The 23,011-nt window shown below is 45.0% G+C and overlaps 2 protein-coding genes across 8 annotated transcripts in view; one reads left to right on the top strand and one right to left on the bottom strand.

Annotated features, from left to right (window-relative positions):
• Nucleotides 1-23,011, bottom strand: part of LOC127032443 (zinc finger protein OZF-like) — a 605,001-nt gene that overhangs the window by 350,447 nt on the left and 231,543 nt on the right. The window lies entirely within an intron of this gene.
• Nucleotides 1-23,011, top strand: part of LOC127032454 (butyrophilin subfamily 1 member A1-like) — a 199,953-nt gene that overhangs the window by 941 nt on the left and 176,001 nt on the right. For 4 of the 6 annotated variants that reach the window (XR_007768836.1, XM_050919737.1, XM_050919738.1 and 1 more), the window contains exons 2-4: nucleotides 12,003-12,124; nucleotides 16,727-17,074; nucleotides 20,595-20,876. Coding sequence is in view for 5 of the 6 variants with exons in the window: in XM_050919734.1 (XP_050775691.1) it covers nucleotides 12,003-12,124; nucleotides 16,727-17,074; nucleotides 20,595-20,876 (752 nt within the window). In the remaining variant the exon portion in view is untranslated. Of the gene's footprint in view, nucleotides 1-12,002; nucleotides 12,125-16,726; nucleotides 17,075-20,594; nucleotides 20,881-23,011 lie in introns of all 6 variants that reach the window. The other 2 variants (XM_050919736.1, XM_050919735.1) reach the window with 2 other exon arrangements.

Genomic DNA, 23,011 nt, shown 5'->3' with positions numbered 1-23,011 from the left:
CAGAGCCTGTCCCCAGCACCCAAACTCCCTCTCAGAGCCTTGGGGGTGGGACTTGGACCCGCTCTGAGCACCACCAAAAATTATTCAAACCTGCTGCTAGGAAGGTGATGTCTTCACAAACAGCCTCTGGGATCCTGAGATCTGGCAGCTCTTGGGAGTCTGCTCCCTGCTGAATGGCCTGAGGGAGGAGTCTGAACTGAGCTGGCAGCAATGAGTTGCTACTGGCTTTTTCCAGGAGTTGATCCAGGGGACAAACTGGGGGATTCAAGAAGGGAAACAGGGAGGGACAGAAAGGCTCTAGGGAGCCTGGCTGACTGCAGGAACCAGAGACAATAGCAGCTGTGAAACTGACAAGAATGTTATACTAGCAGAAAGTATACTATTGCATACAGATAATTTGTAAAGTAATGTGAAGTATAGACTGATCCAGTATTACAATTATAAGTTTATTTATTGGAGTGTGCAACATGCACTTGCCACAGATTAACATTATTTAATACAGACAACAATAACTGATATTCTAGAAAAATCAAAATACATGAATGTGAGAATAAGGTAAGTACCGGAAAGTGGTTTCCTGCATTGTTCATACTTACAATCTTGCATTATGCATACTCACAACTTTATGGGGAGCATTGAAAATTGAGACTGGAAGGGAAAGTAAGTTAAGTCCATCCAAAGGGAGGTCCTGGTTCAGTTTACACTATCTGAGGAATCTGATGAACCAAAGAAACAAGAACTGAGTGTGTGTGTGGGGGGGTTTACCCTTTTTATGGTAGCAGTAAGGATATATACACCCTTATTTGATCCTTAACCTTGATTATAATAAAGTCAATACTCATTCCTGTCCATATGTGGCTTTTAGGGTGTCCATAATGAAACATCAACCCTTAATATTCATGACTGACATCAGTCATTGAATAATAATTTCTATATTAAATATGGTTTAAGCATCTAGATACTGGATAGCAACCTCATTGAAGAATTCTGCAGTGTGCTGTATCCTTTGTGGTCTCTTGTTTGTCTTTTGAGATTGAGAGTGCAGAATTTATGACCCAGGGTTATCTCTTTAGCTAAATCCCACCCTTTAGCATAACTACTCCCACAAAGCTTGATAGTAATACCACAAGCTCTTAATCATAGGTAGCTTAGTAACCCCATTATTTGATCTCTTACGTGCTGTTACAGCTTTCATAACCTCTATTAAACATGCTTGACAAAGGAATTATATGGTACCCAAAGCTACAAACTCTCCAAGATCAGGTCACAGGTCAATGGTCAACAAAAGAGACATTGATTCCTGGAAGAAAATATTATGCAATAAACAGAATATGAATGCAAACCATGCACATTGTCAAACTGCAATGTATACACTTTGACTCATGACCTAACTGAAACACATTCACCTCCTGCCCAATCAAAATACTTAGGACATTTGTCTATATGTTCATAAAATTTTGAACCTTTAATGAAAATGTTTCATTCATGTTGAAAGCATGTAACAGTTTTCAATTTATGGCAGACAAATGCTCAACAACTTGAGAACCTGACATCTGAATATGAAACTTATTACCATGGGACATTTCACCAATCTCCGTATACCACTGCACTGATAATGTGCTCGTTGCTGAAGTATGTTTTCACCATAGTCTTGTCCTTGGACTTTTTAGATGCCCTCTATTCCCATGTGTATGTGGTAACTACGGATTGAAAAGTTAATCTTTAAAGTCTACAAAAATGCAAGCCTCCCCTTGGCTGGTCAGATGGAGATGTCACTTATCCTCTCCTCGCCCCTAAAACAGGGGAACTACCATCATATTCTGTTACTGTCTTGACCCACACCAACAGTTCTCTGCCTCCCATGCCCCAGGACTTCTCTATCTGACACCCAGCAGCACCATTTCCCTGACTGCCCATGCCCCTGCTTCCTGGGGGCTTCTCCTCTTCCCAAGCCCCAGCAGCACCACTTGCCAAACTTTGCCCTCCGCTGCCTCTTGCTGCCCTGGGACCCTCTGTCTGCTTTGAGGCTGTACATGAAGGCAGGGATCTGTGGCAGGGGAGGTTTCTGTCCTCAGCCTCGAGAGTCACACACAATGCTTTGTTCACATGCCTGCTCTGAAATTGCTGCACTGGAGGCGCTTCTTGCATCACTATGACAGCTCCTCCTGCAGACACTACAATCCCATGATCTGCAATCAGCTGTAAGAGCTGGCAATGCTGCCTTCCCCTGAGTGTTCAGAGGATACTCCCCCTACCCACCACTAATCCCAGGTTAAAGGAGCTGCCATTTTACCCCACTGTCAGTGACTGAGATGTGAGCCATTTAGCCTAGTAGTTAGAAGCAGAGTTATCCTTAGTAGTAAGAGCCAGAGCTGGTCACCAGGAATCAGAGCCCAGGGTCAGATCCTGAGTTAGAAATCAGGCATTAGAGCTAAGGGTCAAGATCAGATCACATAGAGTAAGTCAATGCAGGAGGAGGAGCAAAGAGGGTACTAAGGCGGGAGAAAGGTGGGATCAAGGCTGGGAACAAGTAGGTGCAGGAGCTATCACAACCATGGGCAATGCTTCAAGCAGCCAGTGAACTGCTTCTGCTGGGCTAAAGAGCTTTTCCAACCAATCAGTTGATGTAGCCAATTAGGCAGCCTGCTACAGACCAGCTGTGCTCATTAGATTGCCTGAAGACTGCACCTGTTGCAGACCCTACTTCCAGACGGTCTATGTTTCAGGCCCTGATTCTTGACAGTACCACCACCCCCTGCCCCCTCATCAAGGGTAGCTCCAAGGGCCTTGGGGCCTAGTTTCTTGGGGTATTTCTGATGGAACTCTTGCAATAGATTCAAGAAATGGATGTTCTCTGCCAGTTTCTAAGACCATTTGTCCAGACCATGGCCTTCCCAGTGCACCAGGTAATGGACCTTTCCCCTAACTCTTCAAGAGTCAAGGATTCAGTGGACCAAGTAATTTTCCTATCCACAGATTTGTATGGATGGTGGTGTTGGGATGGAGCAGTTTGGATATGGATTCTCAATATAGGGCTTTAAAAGTGTGGTATGAAAGATGGAGAAGATCTTCGAGGATTCAGACAGCTGTAATTTAAATGCCACTGGATTTACCTGTTCTGTAATCTTGAAGGGACCCAGTTATTGGTAGTCTAGTCTGGCAAATAGGTGTCTCAATTTAAGGTTTTGGGTAGAGAGTCCCTTACTACCGGATTAGGGCAACCTGATCATCTTGGTCTGAATGGTGTTTATAGGCTTCTTTGGCAGACTGCAAGCATTCCTTGAGGTCCTGGTACACCCAATGTAAATGGGATGCTAAATCTGTGGTTCCCAGTACTGGGGAAATAACAGGTAAATCAGGGTTGAAATGGGGATGAAAGTCATAGCTTTCAAAGACTGGGCTACGTTGGGTTAAGCATGGATTGCATTGTTGTATATGAATTCTGCATAGCACAGCAGGGGAAGCCAGTTGTCCTGGTGCAGCAAAGAGTCCTGTGACACCTTATAGAGTAACTGACATATTGGAGCATGAGCTTTTGTGCGTGAATACCCACTTCGTCAGATGCATCACTCATGAAAGCTCATGCTCCAATATGTCAGTTAGTCTATAAGGTGCCACAGGACTCTTTGCTGCTTTTACAGATCCAGACTAACACGGCTACCCCTCTGACACTTGTCCTGGTGGTAGCTCAAAAAGCAGCAAAGATTTGATTGACTCTTTCTATTTGCTCATTAGCATGTAGTTGGGGGATAGATGAGGTGAGGCACTCGATGCTAAGGATACTGAGAATTTCCCACCAAAATCGGGAGATGAACTGGATCCCCAGTATGATACAATGCCCATTGTAACCAATGGTAGTGGAAGACCTTTTCCAGGAAGATTTGAACCATCTCTCCTGCAGTAGGAACAGTATGGCATGGGATGAAGTGCACCATCTTTGTTAGAAGGTAAATAACAGACAAGATTTCTGAGTGTCCCTGGGAGCATGGCAGTTCTACCATGAAGTCCATCAGTATAATTGACCAAGGTTCTGGAGGTGTGGGCAGAGGAGACCTACGTCTAGGTGTTTAGATAATGGGTTCGTGATATGGGTGCAGTAGTCGCAGGACCTTATATAATCCTTGATGTAAATTCAGAAGCTTCCACCAGCAGCTCCTTGAGCCTAGAGTCCAGGATTTGAATTGGCCAAAATGGCTCATATGTGGCAAATCATATCATAGTTTCAATTCCTAAATCCTAGATTATCCCTCCAGAACATAAATACAACCCTTGTGATAGAGGAGACATTCTGTGGTGTAATCAGTATTCGGAATTGGGGATCTGCATCATTCAGGGCTGGCGGATCTGGGTTGTGAATGGGTCATCAGACAGCAGATGGAGGACATCAAACTACTGTTGATTGTTCCACTGAAAAAACTGAATGCCTTGAACTTAGAGGCAAAGAACGCTTCACCAGTTTTAAGATATTAATCTTTGCAGAACAGGACATCCTCCTTCTCATTTTTTGGAGAGTTACCAACTTTCATGCTGTAAATAAAGCACCCGGCTTTCACAATAAGCCAAAAAACAAGCTAATCTCATTTCAAAACAAGGCCAAAATAAGCCAATCCCTAATGTGACTGGACCCCCCATCATGAACCTTTGCAGTTTGGGACTGTGGGTCCACTGTGTATCCCTGAATTCTCTCCCTCCTTGCCCTTCACCCTCCTGCAGTCCACACAATCCAGGAGCGCGTCACTCATGTGGCTCCCCCCACATATCTGCATGTCACCACACACAGGCAGGCATGCAGGGAGGCAACGCAGCAGTTGGAGCCAAATGGCAATCACCAGTTGAGCTTTCTGATTGCCTGGGGCCAGAGGCAGCCAGGAAGCCAATTAAAAAAAGAAAAAAAGCGGCTACAAGCCAACTTGCAACTCAAAAGCCAAGTAAGCCTAAAACAAGCCAAATTTTTGTTGTTTTTTTTTCACAGTTTTGGTAACAGTCTATGGGTACTCCAGATTCTTGTGGTCTACCAGGACTTGAACTGGGAATCAGGCTCTTTATAGGCTGGTCACCACTTCTCAAAAGCTGTCTTGATCACCAGTAGCTCCTTGTCCAAAATATCACAGGGGGTTTTTCTACCAGGGTTAGCTTCCAGGAATAAAACACACAGTGGTGGAGTTGGTGCAGATGCCTGCATGTTGAGATAATACTGTGCCTATGGCAAAGTTCAAGGAATTGACCTCAGCTGCAAATAGTTTAGTGAGATCTGGGTGAATCAGGGGAGGATGCTGAGGTGAATGACTTCTTCAGTCAATCAAAAGCTGACTGAGTCTTCGTCAATGAGGCAAACCAGGACCCCTTTTTCAGGAGCATCTTTATGGGTGCAACCAGGTTAGATAATCTTTAATAAATTGTCCATAGAAATTGGTGAATACCAGGAATTGCTGCACCTCACAAACATCCTTCTGAGCTGATACAGTGAGTCGCTAGAAAGCATTGTTTGGTTTGAACCATACCTATCTTTTTCTCTTGCTTAGAATCACTTAAATCTCTGTTCTTCATTAATAAACTTATTCTTAGTTTTACTATAAACCATCTCAGTGTAGTTATATTAAAGTAAAATGTGAGTCCTCGGCTAATCTAACAAACTGGTGTGTGCTCTGTGTTTTTGGAGCCAGGAAAATTAATAATATCAGTGACAGTCCTGTGAGAGGGACTGGACACTGCAGGGAGATGTTTCTTGGGAACTGGGTTTCACTGATCATTACCTACAAGGCAAGGTTTGGACTGGCAGAGTGTCAAGGAGTTTGCTGGAGAGGCAAACAGACTGATGTATTAGGAAGCTGATACACAGTCTAAGCTCTAGTAAAGATTACTCTTGCTAAAGCAGAGGGGTAACACAGTGGTTTACCTTTCTTGTGTCCTGAGCAGAATGTCATATGAGCAGTCACAGCTCTGCCCGGGGTTCACATCTACTAAACTAAGGTGCAGGGGAGAAGAGGAGCTAGTTTTCTCCAGGACCCTATCCTCTGGTCAGGGCTTAATAGACCCACTTCTCACCCCAGATACTCTGCAAGCAGTCCCTGGAAAATGAGCACCAAATCAGCTGGTGTGATGGCATCCAGGAAAGTAACCTAGAATATTAAGCTTGTGAAATCCATAGTGGAATCCCTGAATTCGTCTAGTTAAATGCCAGTTCATATAAGGGTTCCACAGTCACTGAATGAATCAAAAAGTGCCTCAAAGCATCAATTCATTCATTGGATTCCAATGTTGTAACAGAGGAAGGAGCAGGCCTCCTCTCCCCAGGTGTATAAATATTAAACTGTATATATCCAACAATATGCATCAATCATAGAATCATAGAATGTCAGGGCTGGAAGGGACCTCAGGAGGTCGTTTAATCCAACCCGCTGCTCAAACCAGGACCAATCCCCAACTGAATCGTCCCAACCAGGGCTTTGTCAAGCCTGACCTTAAAAACCTCTGCGGAAGGAGATTCCACCACCTCCCTAGGTAACCCATTCCAGTGCTTCACCACCCTCCTACTGAAAAAGTTTTTCCTAATATCCAACCTAAACCTTCCCCACTGCAACTTCAGACCATTACTCCTTGTTCTGTCATCAGGTACCACTGAGAACAGTCTCAATCCATCCTCTTTGGAACCCCCTTTCAGGTAGTTGAAAGCAGCTATCAAATCCTCCCTCATTCTTCTCTTCTGCAGACTAAACAAGCCCAGTTCCCTCAGCCTCTCCTCATAAATCATGTGCTCCAGCCCCATAATCATTTTTGTTGCCCTCTCCTGGACTCTTTGCAATTTTTCCACATCCTTCTTTTAGTATGGGGCCCAAAACTGGACACAGTACTCCGGATGAGGCTTCACAAATGCCAAACAGAGGGGAATGATCACATCCCCTGATCTGCTGGTAATGCTCCTACTTATACAGCCCAAAATGCCATTAGCCTTCTTGGCAACAAGAGCACACTGTTGACTCATATCCAGCTTCTCGTCCACTGTAATCCCTAGGTCCTTTTCTGCAGAACTGCTGCCTCGCCACTCGGTCCCTAGTTTGTAGCAGTGCATGGGATTCTTCCATCCTAAGTGCAGGACTCTGCACTTGTCCTTGTTGAACCTCATCAGATTTCTTTTGGCCCAATCCTCTAATTTGTCTATGTCCCTTGTATTCTATCCCTACCCTCCAGTATATCTACCACTCCTCCCAGTTTAGTCTCATCTGCAAACTTGCTGAGGGTTCAGTCCACACCATCCTCCAGATCATTAGTGAAGATATTGAACAAAACCAGCCCCAGGACTGGCCCTTGGGGCACTCCACTTGAGCCCAACGACCTAGCCAGCTTTCTATCCATCTTATAGTCCATTCATCCAGCCCACACTTCTTTACATTGCTGGCAAGAATACTGTAGGAGACTGTATCAAAAGCTTTGCTAAAGTCAAGGAATAACACATCCACTGCTTTCCCCTCATCCACAGAGCCAGTTATCTCATCATGGAAGGCAATTAATATAGTCGGGCATGACTTGTCCTTGGTGAATCCATGCTGACTGTTCCTGATCACTTCCGTCTCCTCTAAGTGCTTCAGAATTGATTCCTTGAGGACCTGCTCCATGATTTTTCCAGGAACTGAGGTGAGGCTGATGCCTCTGGTTCCCTGGATCATCCTCCTTCCTACATTCGCCTTTTTCCAGTCATCTGGAACCTTCCCAGATCGCCATGAGTTTTCAAAGATAAAGGCCAATAGCTCTGCAATCACATCCGCCAACTCCTTTAACACTCTTGAATGCAGCGCATCCAGCCCCATGGACTTGTGCTCATCCAGCTTTTCTAAATAGTCCCTAACCACTTCTTTCTCCAGAGAGGGCTGGTCACCTCTTCCCCATGCTATGCTGCCCGGTGCAGTAGTCTGGGAGCTGACCTTGTTCATAAAGACAGAGGCAAAAAAAGCATTGAGTACATTAGCTTTTTCCATATGCTCTGTCACTAGGTTGCCTCCCTCATTCAGTAAGGGGCCCACACTTTCCTTGACTTTCTTCTTGTTGCAAACATACCTGAAGAAACCCTTCTTGTTACTCGTAACACCCCTCGCTAGCTGCAACTCCAAGTGTGATTTGGCCTTCCTGATTTCACTCTTGCATGCCTGAGCAATATTTTTATACTCCTGCCTGGTCATTTGTCCAATCTTCCACTTCTTGTAAGCTTCTTTTTTGCATTTAATATCAGCAAGGATTTCATTGTTAAGCCAAGCTGGTCGCCTGTCATATTTACTATTCTTTCTACACATCAGGGTGCTTTTTTCCTGCAACCTCAATGAAGATTTTTTTTTAAAAAATGGCCAGTTCTCCTGGACTCCTTTCCCGCTCATGTTATTCTCCCAGGGGATCCTGTCCATCGGTTCTCTGAGGGAGTCAAAGTCTGCTTTTCTGAAGTCCAGGGTCTGTATTCTGCTGCTCTCTTTTCTTCCTTGTGTCAGGACTCAACCATCTCATGGTCACTGCCTCCCAGGTTCCCATCCACTTTTGCTTCCCCTACTAATTCTTCCCAGTTTGTAAGCAGCAGGTCAAGAAGAGCTCTGCCCCTAGTTGGTTCCTCCAGCACTTGGACCAGGAAATTGTCCCCTGCACTTTGCAAAATCTTCCTGGATTGTCTGTGCACTGCTGTATTGCTCTCCCAGCAGATATTGGGGGTGATTGAAGTTTCTCATGAGAACCAGAGCCTGCGATCTAGTAACTTATGTTAGTTGCCAGAAGAAAGCCTCGTCTACCTCATCCCCCTGTTCTGGTGGTCTATAGCAGACTCCTACCATAGCATCACCCGTATTGCTCACACTTCTAAACTTAATCCAGAGAGTCTCAGGTTTTTCTGCAGTTTCATATCAGAGCTCTGAGCAGTCATACTGCTCTCTTACATACAATGCAACTCCCTCACCTTTTCTGCCCTGCCTGTCCTTCCTGAACAGTTTATATCCATCCATGACAGTACTCCAGTCATGTGAGTTATCCCACCAAGTCTCTGTTATTCCAATCACATCATAGTTCTTTCACTATGCCAAGACTTCCAATTATCTCTGCTTGTTTCCCAGGCTTCTTGCATTTGTGTATAGGTACTTAAGATAACTTGCCGATCTTTCCGTTTTCTCAGTATGAGACAGGAGTCCTCCCCTCTTGCACTCGCCTGCTCATGCCTCCTTCCGGTATCCCATTTTCTCACTTGCCTCCAGGCTTTAGTCTCCTTCCCTCGGTTAACCTAGTTTAAAGCCCTCCTCAATAGGTTAGCCAGCCTGCTTGGAAAGATGCTCTCCCCCCTCCTGTAATGCTCTGACGAAGTGGATATTCACCCACGAAAGCTTATGCTCCAATACATCTGTAAGTCTATAAGGTGCCACAGGACTCTTTGTTGGTTACCTCTCTTCGTTAGGTGGAGCCCTAGCACTCCTCCTTGGAACACCATCCCATGGTCAAAGAATCCAAAGCCTTCTCTCCAACACCACTTGTGTAGGCATTCATTGACTTCCACTATTAGATAGTCTCTGCCCAGGCCTTTACCTTACACAGGGAGGATGGATGAGAACACCACTTGCGCCTCAAACTCCTTTATCCTTCTTCCCAGAGCCATGTAGTCTGCAGTGATCCTCTCAAGGTCATTCTTGGCAGTATCATTGGAGCCCATGTGGAGAAGCAGGAAGGGGCAGCAATCTGAGGCCCTGATGAATCTCGTCAGTCTCTCCGTCACATCGTGGATCCTAGCTCCTGGCAAGCAGCAGACCTCTCAGTTTTCCCGGTCGGGGTGGCAGATAGATGACTAAGTCCCCCTGAGGAAGGAGACCCAGATCACCCCCACTCACCTCCTTCTCTTGGGAGCAGTGGTCATGGAACCCTCATCCCTAGGACAGTGCATCTCATGCCTTCCAATCAGTGGAGTGTCCTTCTGCTCCCTTCCCTCAGATGTATCATCTAGTCCACTCTCCGCATTAGTACCTGTGGAGAGAACATGAAAATGGTTGCCTACCTGTATTGCATTTCTGGTACATAGATGCTCCTCTTCCTTCTTCTGGAGGTCACATGCTGCCAAATTTCTTCACTGTCCTATCCCTGCTGCGCAGCCTGCTCTGATTCTTCAGAATGTTGTGCCCGTAGAAGCATATCCTGACGTCTGTCCAGGAAATCTTCATTTTCTCTTATGCAACTCAGGGTTGAAACTTGTTTCTCCCAGACCTCAAACTTTCTCTTCCAATATGGAGACCAGCTTGCACTTTGTACAGACAAAGTCACTTCTGTCCTGTGGAAGAAAGCAAACATGGCACATCCTGTGCAGGTAACAACAGCTGAACGCTCACCATCCATATTACCTTCCTTCTAAGAGCTTCCTTAGCTGTTGCAGTAACTACTCAGAGAAGCCTGCAAGATGAAGCCTCAATGTGCTCTCCCCAGATGAACTCCCTCTGTTAGCCTCCGCTGCTCGATGCTCAGCTGATCGCTGCAGACTGCCTTTTGATAACACTCAATCATACTCCACTTGCTCTGGACAGCTGCTTTATTAAGATGCCTTCCAGGGAACCAGTTAAACCTAATTATGTCATGACAGCTGTCACACCATAAGTGTAGGCTGACACTGAGTTTCTGTTATAACCCTGATATTGGACTATAAGGTGGATAGAAAGTTGTCTAGATCATCAAGCTCAACAGGTAGTGATCAATGGCTCCATGTCTAGTTGGCAGCCAGTATCAAGTGGAATGCCTCAAGGGTTGATCTTGGGCTGGTTTTATTCAATATCTTCATTAATAATCTGGAGGATGATGTAGATTGCACCCTCAGCAAGTTTACAGATGATGCTAAACTGGGAGGAGTGGTAGATACGCTGGTGGGTAGGAATAGGATACAAAGGACTTAGACAAATTAGAGGATTGGGCCAAAAGAAATCTGATGAGGTTCAACAAGGACAAGTGCAGAGTCCTGCACTTAGGATGGAAGAATCCCATGCACTGCTACAAACTAGAGACCGAATGGCTGGGCAGCAGTTCTGCAGAAAAGGAACTAGGGGTTAAGGTGGACGAGAAGCTGGATATGAGTCAACAGTGTGCCCTTGTTGCCAAGAAGGCTAATGGTATTTTGGGCTGTATAAGTACAGCATTGCCAGCAGATCAAGGGACGTGATCATTCCTCTCTGTTCGGCCTCATCTGGAATACTGTGTCCAGTTTTGGGCCCCACACTACAAGAAGGATGTGGAAAAATTGGAAAGAGTCCAGGAGAGGGCAACAAAAATGATTAGGGGGCTTGAGTACATGACTTATGAGGAGAGGCTGAGGGAACTGGGATTATTTAGTCTGCAGAAGAGAAGAATGAGGGAGGATTTGATAGCTGCTTTCAACTACCTGAAAGGGGGTTCCAAAGAGGATGGATCGAGATTGTTCTCAGTGGTACCTGATGACAGAACAAGGAGTAATGGTCTGAGGCTGCAGCGGGGGAGGTTTAGGTTGGATATTAGGAAAAACTTCTTCAGTAGGAGGGTGGTGAAGCACTGGAATGGGTTACCTAGGGAGGTGGTGGAATCTTCTTCCTTCGAGGTTTTTAAGGTCAGGCTTGACAAAGCCCTGGCTGGGACGATTCAGTTGGGGATTGGTCCTGCTTTGAGCAGCGGGTTGGATTAGACGACCTCCTGAGGTGTCTTCCAACCCTCATTGTCTATAATTGTGCCCTTGCCTAGCGCCCAACCAGAGAAAAGTTATATCTGCTTCAATGTTTGGTAAATTAGATCTGGAGCTGAGATAATGAGCAATTCCATTTTTAGAGTGTCGTAATTCAGGAGCCCCTTGTTGAATTCCTTTGAGTTTGGTAGAAAAATTCTACCTTTAGTTTATATTGAGGCCAATATTAATTTGTGTGGATTTTGCAGAGGGCCTTAAGATCAGACTGATAGTGGATGACTGCTGCCACCGCAAAAAATATTGCACTTATATAAGAAAATCACCGCTCTGGGTTTTGTTTCATTCTTTTTTCTAGTTATCTAAACCAAGCTCCTAGGAAGATGAAGTCTTTTTCCATCTCCCACGTCATGTTGTGTTCACATCTGCCTTGTTATATAATTTTCTTCATTGCTCTCCATGTTCACAAGTTGGATTCAGGTAAGAATTTCTTCAGTTCAGGCACCTAATTTCCAGTTTTAGGCACCACTGCAATCTACAGATGTCCTGCTTGGCTTCTGCTTAACCTTGTAAGCAACTGAACTCACTGAGCAGCTACATTTCCACTTTAAAAGTTCCCTAGGCACCTATGTTTCTGGCTCCAGGCATGTGCATGGCTAACTCACTCTAGGCATCCTGACCCCTATCTCCTGCCTAAATCCCAGTACAATCCATGAAATGGAGGAAGACAGATGGAGTGCCTGATGAGAAGGGATTTGCACAGGGATCTGCCACCTGTTAGGGGAGTGGCCTAAACACTGGGCTCTAAAGTATTCTGATATGGGTCTCTCACCATCTCTGGTGTTGAAGTTGTTCCACTTTAATTGAGTAATTAATTATTAACTGGTCTAGGGAAGGAGCAAGAATGACACTATAGCTCAGTGGTTAGGACACTCCCCTGACAGATGGTAGATACCCATGATAATCCCTTCTCTTAGTCACGGCAGAGTGGGAACTGAACTGGAGGTATCCCACATCCCAGCTAAAGGTTAGTCACCTCCTTCCCCCCTCACTGCCTTGTGTGGAGTGAGGCAGGCATCTAACTCATTCTCAGAAGAAATGACTTAGGTGCCTAAGCCACCTGACTGCAGAAGTTGGGTTCCCAGTTGTGGATCAATAGGCAGAGATAGGCACCTCCCTGCAGCCTGAACTTAAGTGCCAAACTTAGTGATAGGAGCAGGGGACAGAACACACCCTTCTTATCGGTATCTCCCATTGGTTAGTTTAGGCAGCTCCCTGCCCAGCTTGCTGGCTTTTGTTGATCCCATTCTTAGGAGCCTGTCTCTCTCCATTCATTGTATAGGGAGCTTGGGCACCTAAGTCAGTCTTTGTGAATCACACTGTTATTCTAGTGGTTTTCTAGGCACTTAAAAGTTAAGTGCTGCAATTCTCACTGTGCCAGTGCCTAAATCCTTATGTGGATTTGGGTCCCAGTGAATTGCTCTTCTTTGATAACATCCATTCCCATTGTTCTGGAAGCAGGCAAGGAGCATGACTCATGATTACATTATCCCATCATCCCACTAGAATCATTCATCTTCCCTCTGTTTAATTCCTGCTATTTTCTTTGAGAATATTTCTCTTATAGTTTGGGTTAAACTGCAGTGAAATTGGTAGGTGTAACCATCAACCTTCATTTAAAATAGAAACAATTCAGTTCCCTTTCGAATAATCCTGATCTGGGCATCAAGATGGAATTTTGGGCAAAAGCATGGATGCTTTGTCCAGACCACATGGTCGGGGAGCTAATTGCAAACATAATCAGAAGAGCAAGAAATTGTTTGCCCAACAGAGTGTATGTGCTCAGGAAGAGATGTCTTTCTCCTCTCTTCCCATAATTTGCAGAAGTGAAAATGTTCATGGTTCATCCACTAGAACAGATGATGTAGGACTGCAGGAATGAATGCCAGGGAAAACAAAAACTTCTCAAAGAAAAGATGCTGATCTGAGAATAGTGCATGACTGGAAAATCAATTGGCAAACACAGCCACCTTGGAATATAGTGTCCCCTCACAATAAAAGTTTTCTAGATATAGTGGAAAATCTTGTAATTTTAAGGATGAAATATTGTATAGGAGGTGGGAGGAACCAGCAGGTGATGGGTACAAGTACCAGCTGGTTGTACCAGATACACTGAAAGGAGGTTCTGAGTTTGTCACGATTGTAAAACTACTTGATATTTTGAGGCTGCAAAAACCTTAGCAAGCTAAGAGAAATTCCATAGGGTGAAATCAAGGTGGGGTGTAGAAAATTGGTGCAGAAAATATAAAGATTCTGTTGTAACAAAGGGTCCCGCCAAGAGTGGGGGAGCTTCTATCTCGTGCAGGCATTAGTGGTGCACTGCCATTTATATTCTTGAGTCCTTGCCTGAGATAGAGGCTAGCAATCAATATTTGCTGGTAGCTACAGACTACTTCAAAAAATGGCCTGATGTGTACCCAAGAAGAAATCAAGAGGTTGTGACAGTAGCAGATGTCCAAGTGAATGAACTTTTCACCAGATTTGGAGTCCCAGGTGAGTTACACACCAATTAAGGGAGAAACTTTGAATCCAAATTGTTTCATCTCATGTTTGTGAGATTGTAAGGATCAACAAAACTCACACCATCCTAATACACCCACAATCTGATGGGACCACAGAAAGGTTCAATAGTATGTTGGAAGTTCAGCTGGCTCCCTTTGCAGAACAGCACCAAAGGAACTGGGACCAGCATTTTCCATGCCTTTTGGTGGCTTATAGAACAGCAGCCAATGAGAGTACAAAGTATAGTACAGCACTTCACACATTGAACCGCTCATGTGGAGTTCCTGAAGAGGAACATTTTAAATCATTTGGACTATATAGAAACCCTACAGTCTGAAACTGAAAAAAATCCCACACCTTTGCTAGAGAAAATGTGATGATAGCCTCTGATAAAATGAAAAGTTTCTTTGACATATGCTCATATGGGGAAACTTTTGAAAGAGGAGACCTAGTCTGGCTTCACGACCCTGGGAGAAAGAAGAAGAGGAGCCCTAACCTGGATAAACCTTGGAAGGGACCCTATAGAGTGCTGACCTAAACAAATGAAGTGAAGTATAGGATACAGCTGCATCCCAAGACTAAACACAAAGTTATACATAAGGACCATCTGAGAAGGTACTAGTGGGACAAGATCTCAGTGTGGCTGCCCCTGAATCAGAGAATGTAGCTGTGGAAACTGAGGCTGTGAACATTGTCACAGAGCTGAATTCCCCATTGGAAGAGAATGGGCAGGGACTGTCACAGTCAGAAGATTCCACAGAAACAAAAATTTTGCCTCAGAGGCTCCCTGAGAGAGTCCCCCTCTGGTGGCTGAAAGAAAATAAAGAAGGGAACAAAAAGTTCCAAAGAGCTTTGAATGGGAGTAAAACTTTTTGGTGATGTGAAAATATCCTCACAGACACTGGCCACTTGTAGGTAGTGACACTTGTATCACTTCTAAAGTGAAATTGGAGTACGTGTGGATTTTAAAGCCCTTTGAAAGATTGGCTTTAACTCAGGATGAAACTTCCAAAAGGAGCCCTTGCCCAGTGCAGACAGACAGCAACTAACATGCACAAAACATTCTCAGAGAGCTGCTGTGGGTGGGACTTGAATTTACTGTTGCTTCTCAGGTTCAATGGCCACAACATGTCACCTAGAAAAACACAGTTAATCTGATTTTAGGCTGCCAGCAAACACTTTCGTTTACATGAGAGCCCTAGTTTTACTGCCCATGCACATTTCACTTTCTTTGGAGAATCAGTTTGGCTTGGCCCATGATGGAGTTCTCAATTTTACTCTCAAGAACTTTTCCAAATAAGAGCTAGATTTTGATGTCATGTGATATCTTGGGAAACCTGTGCTAAAATGACCCCATATTTAAATCACTCCAGACTCTACTCCAGGCTCCTATGAATCACACTACTTTCAAGAGAATCCAAGTCAGCGTGTTGATTTTTTAGAGTGCTTAGGCCTGGTCTACATGGGGGGAAGGGGTTGATCTAAGTTACGCAACTTCAGCTACATGAATAACGTAGCTGAAGTCGATGTACTTAGATCTACTTACTGCAGTGTCATCACTGTGGTGAGTCGATGGCTGACACTCCCCCGTCGACTCTGCCTGCGCCTTTCGCCCTGGTGGAGTACTGGAGTCAACGGGAGAGCACTTGGCAGTCGATTTATTGCATCTAGACTAGATGCGATTCATCGACCCCCTGCTGGATCACTGCCCGTCAGTCCAGCTGGTAATGTTAACAAGCCCTTAGACAAATAATATGTGTAACAGTAAGCAACTCTCAACCTTAACTACAGCAGAGCTACTGTTCTATTCTAATGTTGTTTACCATATTTGGATGTTGTTAAAATACTTTGCATTTTGATCATTTCAATGATTTGTCATTCCATCAACACTGGAAATAATTAAACCAGCTATTTGTAAACTAATTCATATATTTAATGGGGTGTGGGAAAGGGATTATTCCTTTCTGTGCTACATCCCCTACTCTCCAAGGTGCCTGCTAATCCCAGTATCTCTTTCCTGCAGAACAACTAATATAGTAAATGGAATGCATGAGGCCTGTGGAAGGTGGGAAGAGCGTGGGTCTTGGGGGCAGTGGGCATGGCATGGCTGCAGAACTTGGGCATTCAACATCTCCAAAAGACTTTAATAGTTCATTGAGCCCCCCCAACCCCGACTACACCTGCCCACCACTATAGGGTGCTTGAAGCTGTAAAAAGCTTTCTTGTTATTGCAGTCATTTATAAATGAAATGGTTTCTAGGAGATGAATAAAACAATCTGAATTTCTGATTTTCTCAGGGCAACGCTAAGGGACCAAAGGAAAGAGATCTGAGGCCCTTAACTTTAACTGTCCAGACTTTCCAAGGATTGGGTTTCTTGTAGATTTAACTTTAACTCTGAACTTCCTGTATTTAAAATATATTTTGAAGACCTCTGTGAGGTCTGTTTTATTTTATTTCTTAGACATACCTATTCTCAGTTCCTTCCAGATAAAATTCTGTGTCTTGGTTCCTTTGACAGTGAATTTCAAAGTCAAGGGACCTGATCACCCCATCACAGCCATTGCTGGTAAGGAAATTGTGCTACCCTGTCACCTGTTGCCCAGGATGAGTGCAGAAAACATGGAGGTGAGATGGTACCGGACTCAGTTTCTTGAAGTTATACATCTATATAAGGATGGAGTAGATCACTATGAAAAGCAGATGCCATCATATCAGGGAAGGACAGAGCTTCTGAGAGATGGTATTGCCGATGGAAACATTGCATTGAGAATATACAGAATCACACCTGCTGATGAAGGACACTACAGCTGTTTCATCCAATCAAGTACGTTTTATGGAGAAGCTATGTTGGAGCTCAAAGTAGCAGGTTAGTCAATATTTGGATTTCCCAACAGGAGAAGTAAATCAAACTGGTTGACTCAGTAAAGGCCCATTCAGTCAGTTTCACAAGTTACAAACTTAGGCTGGAAACCTGACCCCATTGAAGTCTGTGGTAAAATTCCTATTGACTTCAGTGGGGCCAGGATTTCACCTCTCATTTCAGTTGTGGATTTTCCTGCCTCTTTATTATTCTCTGTCTGTGAAAGTAAATTTGTAATAATTCCTGAATTAGCTGAAATTCATTCAATTAAGAAATGAAATCTGTTTAACCACAAAATGATTGCATTTCTATGAAAGCTGCAAGATTGCAGCTACCATTTCAGAAATCATTTAGTGGGATTATTAAAGGGGAGGAGATCGAGGAGACAGAGTATAGGACAGCAACACAGGAAAGGGATCAGAAGGGAAATGGAGAAGGAAGATGAATAATACCTACCACATCACCTCAGTGTGGGCCTAGCTCACAGAGGCTGCAAGAAACAGACCTCTGCCCCCTGTACGAAAAACAGGTGAGCTGAGGGACGCATGGGAACCCCTGTATTGTGAATTCACTTGCAGGTCTCCACAGGGATGGAGGCCTTGGTGAGGATGGTAGCTTCTCCCCTTGACAATGCTGAGGAAGAGAGGGAAAGTGACATTTCTTTCAGATGATCAGCAGCAACAACAGGATGTGTTGTCTGTAGGGACACATGTGGTGCCATTTCTGTGGAGCAGGACCAGCTGCTCTCTTTGGAGAACTACTGATGTTGCTCCTCTACTCACAGCCTGTGTACAGAGGAGTGCTGGGCCTTTTAGTGGATGAGGAAGGAACTCACTGGAAGGGTGTTGTCATGTTCTGACGCCTTGTCATGTTTTATTAATGTACACATATATGATTTGTAGGCAGCAGTTGTACATGTAAGAAATTATTTTAAAGAACAAGTCCAAGGGTGGTGGCATTGCTGTGTGGTCTAGCGTGTAGGACACTGGTCTGAGACTTGGAAAATCTGGGTTCTGTTCTCTGTTCTATTACAGACCTACTGCGTGACCCTGGGAAGTCACTTTCCTTCTCTGTGCCTCAGTTTTCCCAACTGACCTTTTGTTTTATTTTTGTCTTGGGAAAGAAAAAGAGAAAACATCAGATTTACTATAAACTTTATACTGGAGATGTGCTCTAATCAGATATTTCAGAGAAACACCATTTAGCATAAACCACTTTGTTTAAATATTTACTTCATAACAGGATTATTAACTCAATCTTTCAGCTGGTTTTATGACACAGCAGAATACTTGCCAGTGTCAGCACAAAATAATACTTGTCAGTGTCTTATGGATTCTCTGTGACTCTGGCAGGAAATCAGTAGGTATGGATAAAGATCCTCTCATTTGATCAGTCATCTTGTCCGCAACGCGGTGCCCGCGGGCACCATGGCGCCCGCTGGGGCATCTGAGTGCACTCGCATACTGGCCGGCAGACGAGCATCTGTCGAAATGCCACCGACAAGCTGCATCATCCAGAGGCATCGCTGCCGAAATGCTGCCAATTTTCAGCAGCATTTCAGCGGGGACACCTATGGATGTTGCCACTTGTTGGTGGAATTTTGGCAGATGCTCGTCCACCACCACAGTCCTCCGTGGGTCGTCGTCTGGTGCCCGCCAGATGAAGAAGGTTGGGGACCACTGATGTAAGGTATCTGCTTACATGTAAGTCAGACAACTCATAACTTGTCGAGATTCATAATCATTATGAGATGCATGTATGAGTAATATTTAAAGAATAATGTATTTATTTTGAAAGTATGGTTCATGGGCTTGGAGTAGAGATTAGTCCCCAGGAGATAATGTGTCTTGGTATTGACCCATTCAGGGAGGAAGGAGTTGCCACCATGCCCGGTCTGGCCAGTGATGCACTACAGGGTTCAGTTGCGTAGCCTTGCTCAATCCTAGGGCTTTCAATGAGAAAACATCAGCGTCAGCTACAAACAATTGAAACTTCTTCAAAGTAAAAAGGAAACATTGCAACAGGAGAGTGGTTCACCTTCTCTGTGAATAGAAACAAAAGACTGAGTATAACAGAGGAGGGGAAATACCCTCTGGATCCTTTCCTAGGGGAAACCCTTTTGTGCACAAGGGCTGATGTCATGAACATTTGGATGCTGATTCTTGTGAAACTAGCCAGCTCTGCCAGAGATTGAACTTTGCGAGAGAAACCTACTTTATGAGATAGGAAAGGTAATAAGTGTAGGCCCAGGTTAACCTTTTATGTCTTTTTGTTGTAACCAGTTGTTTCGATCACTCTCTCTCACTTCTAGTTAAATCTTTACCCTTATTTAAGTAAAATGACTTCGGTTTTGTTGGAAGTGCTTACAAGTGCTGTATGATCTACAGGAGTGGAGATTTAAGGTAAAACTGGTAAACTGCTCTTTTGGTTTCAGGGGATCTGGAATTTCTGTGGATATCCAGTGTTGGGGCTGGATATCCAAAGGATGTGACTCAGGGATTGAGGTGCACCTATTGTTAACCTGCCAGGCGAAGACAAGCTGGCATTGCCTAGACAAGATCGCTTGAGAGGCTGGAAGGCTGGTGGTGTTAGGGAGCTGGAACCTACCCAGGCCCAAGCAACTCCCTCATACTGGAGGCAGAGGACTAACAAAAGGACTCACCAAGGTCGGCTCTAGGTTTTTTGCTGCCCCTGGAAATGTGCCGCCCCCAAGCATGTGCTTGTTTGCTGGTGCCTAGAGCCGGTTCTGGGACTCACTGTCGTAGGTACCCAGAGAACCATCACAATATCCCACTGGCTAATTCAGGTGGCTCCGCACCAACATACTTGTTTTGTGGATCCCATTCCCAGGCTTCATCTCTCCACATTCATTGTATAGCAACCTGGATACCTTTGTGGATAGCAGATTTTCTAGGCACTAAAAAGTTAGGTTTTGCAACACCTAAGTCCCTGTGTGGATCCAGGTTGAAATGACTTTAGGGCTGATGGCTGTAAGGCTTCATGTGCGCTCTATCATAGCTATGGGTCTCTCAGTGGGCTTGCACAGATCCACTGTTTCCAAGGACCATGTGGAGGAGTGGGGAGAGGAGTGTGGTGCATGTTCCCTCTTCCCCCTACACTCCAATAGGAAGGATGGAATAACCCCACGCCAATTAGAATAGGGCAGGCCTAAGTGTTCCAGCCCTTGGTCTCTAGCACACAGACACAGCTTATCTGAGCTGTTTGCTCTGGTTAAATCTTGTCCTCTCTTTAGAAGAAGCTAGTCACACTGAAATAAGCTTCCAGGTTTGGGGTTTATGTAATCTGGCACCTAGGAAGAGAGAGAGTGGGAGGACTATGGCCCTGTCCCTCTGTGATACCATCACAATTCACTGTTCAGAGCATTGCATGTGCTCATGAGGAACTGGGATGCAGAAAGAGAATTGACATTTTCCTGCTATGGAAGGTTTAAACTCTCACCCTCTATGCAGCGTATTCACAAAAATGAATGTCTGGAGTTAACAGAGGTTTATTCCATTCCTTCCAGGTTTTGGTTCTGACCCTCGCATTTCGATTGAGGGTTACCAGGACAGAGGGATCCAGGTGGTATGTGAATCTGCTGGATGGTACCCTGAGCCTGAGGCACAATGGAGAGATCAAAATGGGCAGCTCTTAGCATCATCTTCTGAAACTAAATCCAAAGATGCCAATGGTCTGTTTCAAATGCAAATTTCCATTGTTACAACAGAAAATTCCAACAGAGACTTGTCCTGTTTTGTCAGGAATCCCCACCTCAACCAGGAGAAAGAGTCAACGATTTATATAACAGGTCAGTGCCCATCCAAACTACCCATAGAATGAAATGTGGCAAGCGTTGGTGGGAAGTATGTCCTTTTGTGTTCACATTGCTGACTCCTCTTTATATTCCTTTATTCTGTGTAGTACCCAAGTTCCTTTGTTTTCTGCAGAAATTCTTTATTACACACAGAACCTACATTGGTATTAAAGCAACATTAATGGCCCCATTATGCTACCCAAATTTGGGGAAAACTTCCACTGGCTTAGCTGATCAGACCCCAAGGGTCATCTTCATTGCAGAGCTGTTACTTCGGCATTCCCCCTAGTGTACCTCCTGTCCATACACAAACCCCTTCATATCCAGGTTTATTGCTGCTTCACACCCAGGCTCATTGACCCAGTTGGGGTTACACAGGCTAGAGCCAGGATGCCATTTTCACTTGCAGATAGTTCCCCTGTGTCTCATCACAATTCATCTCCCTCCCCCCAAAAAAATGTTCCCAGAAGGACAGACAAATTCTCCCACAATTCATTGGGAAAGAATCATAGGGCAGTTCTGTTTGCTGCAGTGCTAAGAACCATGAGACATACTCCTAGAAGTCCAAGCGACACACAGGGGTGAATGCAGCACCAGCGAGGAGCTAGAACTTGGGTAGGTCTTTGTAGTGTGACTGCTTATACCCAGGCTAGCCTAAACCAGGTGTTCAGACCTGGATGCTACTTGTCACAGATTCAAGGGCCAGGTGCATATCCCAACCTGTAACAAGGCCCTGAATAAGTTAATATGGACCTGAAAGAAACCACTTAATCTACCAGGCTGCACCTGGAGGGAGAGCTAGGCTGAATGGATGATGAAGCCCAGCTGGGGAGGGGCTGGGAGAGGACTGTAAACAGAGAAAGTTGAGATTAAAAGGGGAGATGCAGGGAGGGAGTCTGTAATCACTCTCTGAAAGTGGACAGAGTGTGAGGAGGAAACCTAGGTGAAGAATAAGCCCTGGGATCTTAGCCTGACTAGAGAAGGCTGGCAAGTAGCTATAAGAAATGAAATAGCCACTGGGAGTGGAATAGACTTCAGTGATAAGCCTTGAAAAAAGGGCAGGTGCTGGACCTCCAGGGAGGGAGTGAGCCCCGGAAAGTATTCAGTTAAGGTACAAAGCTGGGGAAACAACACAGCAGAAAGGCATGACAGGCCAAGCCTGAGGAGGGTGGAAATTGCTTTGTTTGTACATGTGGTTTGGGTTTGTTAAGGGGGATTCCGGGGGAGGGCTCTGAGAGTCCCAACCCTGAGAGAAGGGGGGAACTGATAGAGGTTGCAGGGGAGAAGACCTGAGAATGGCCATGGTAAGAGGAACCACAGGGAAACAGTAGCAAGGAGTTGGTCCAAGCAGACTGTGGCTAGAAACCAATATAGTGGAAGAGCCTGGATTCCCCTACCAGTCACTTTTATCGAGGCCTGTGGCCACAGAGGAAGATAAGGGTGACTGGACGCCCTGAGGCAAGGACCATGGGGCCCAGAGCTGGCACTGGAGACTTGAAATAAGGACATTGGACTTTTATCTGTGGGACATTCTTACCCTGGAAGGGATGGATTAACCTCGTGACCTGGGTCACAGGAAAAGAGACCATCCCACTGCTTGAGCAGTTATCGATGGGAATGAGGGGGGGCAGGTATGGAAAGCTGCTATGCTACAAAGAGGCACTCCTGCAGAGAGTCCACTCATTCACAGACCCCTTAAAGGTCACTGCATGAGTGTGCTGGGCCCCAATGACCCACAAACAGGCCTGTTACCCAAAGGCCCAGTTTTGGAGTCTTGGAGGCATCAGTGATCCCTGGCTCTCTCTGTGGCAATTCCAGCTGGGTCAGACTCCTGTGGGAGGCTAGTACTGTGTCCCATCAGTGTGCAATGGTCTCAGTGAGTAGCTGCAGTGACACAAGCAACTTTTTCAAAACAAGGTAACAGTTTATTAGTCACCTGGCTGCAGCATCTTTAGGTTAGCATAGGGAAGCAAAAGTTAAGACAGAGTTCAGGCTAGCCAATGCTAGGACTCCTCTGAGCCATGCTGTTTCAGGAACCATCTCTGCCTCTTCTTCTGTCTCTTTTTTTCTTTGTCTGTCAGTCCCAGATGTGTGACCTGTGTCACTGTGTGAGCTCAGCTCTCAGCACA

Source organism: Gopherus flavomarginatus, chromosome 12, assembly GCF_025201925.1.
Source record: "Gopherus flavomarginatus isolate rGopFla2 chromosome 12, rGopFla2.mat.asm, whole genome shotgun sequence".
NCBI lineage: Eukaryota > Metazoa > Chordata > Testudines > Testudinidae > Gopherus > Gopherus flavomarginatus.
The sequence above is the reverse complement of the archived record's forward strand: the minus strand, read 5'-3'. Positions and strand labels throughout refer to the sequence as shown.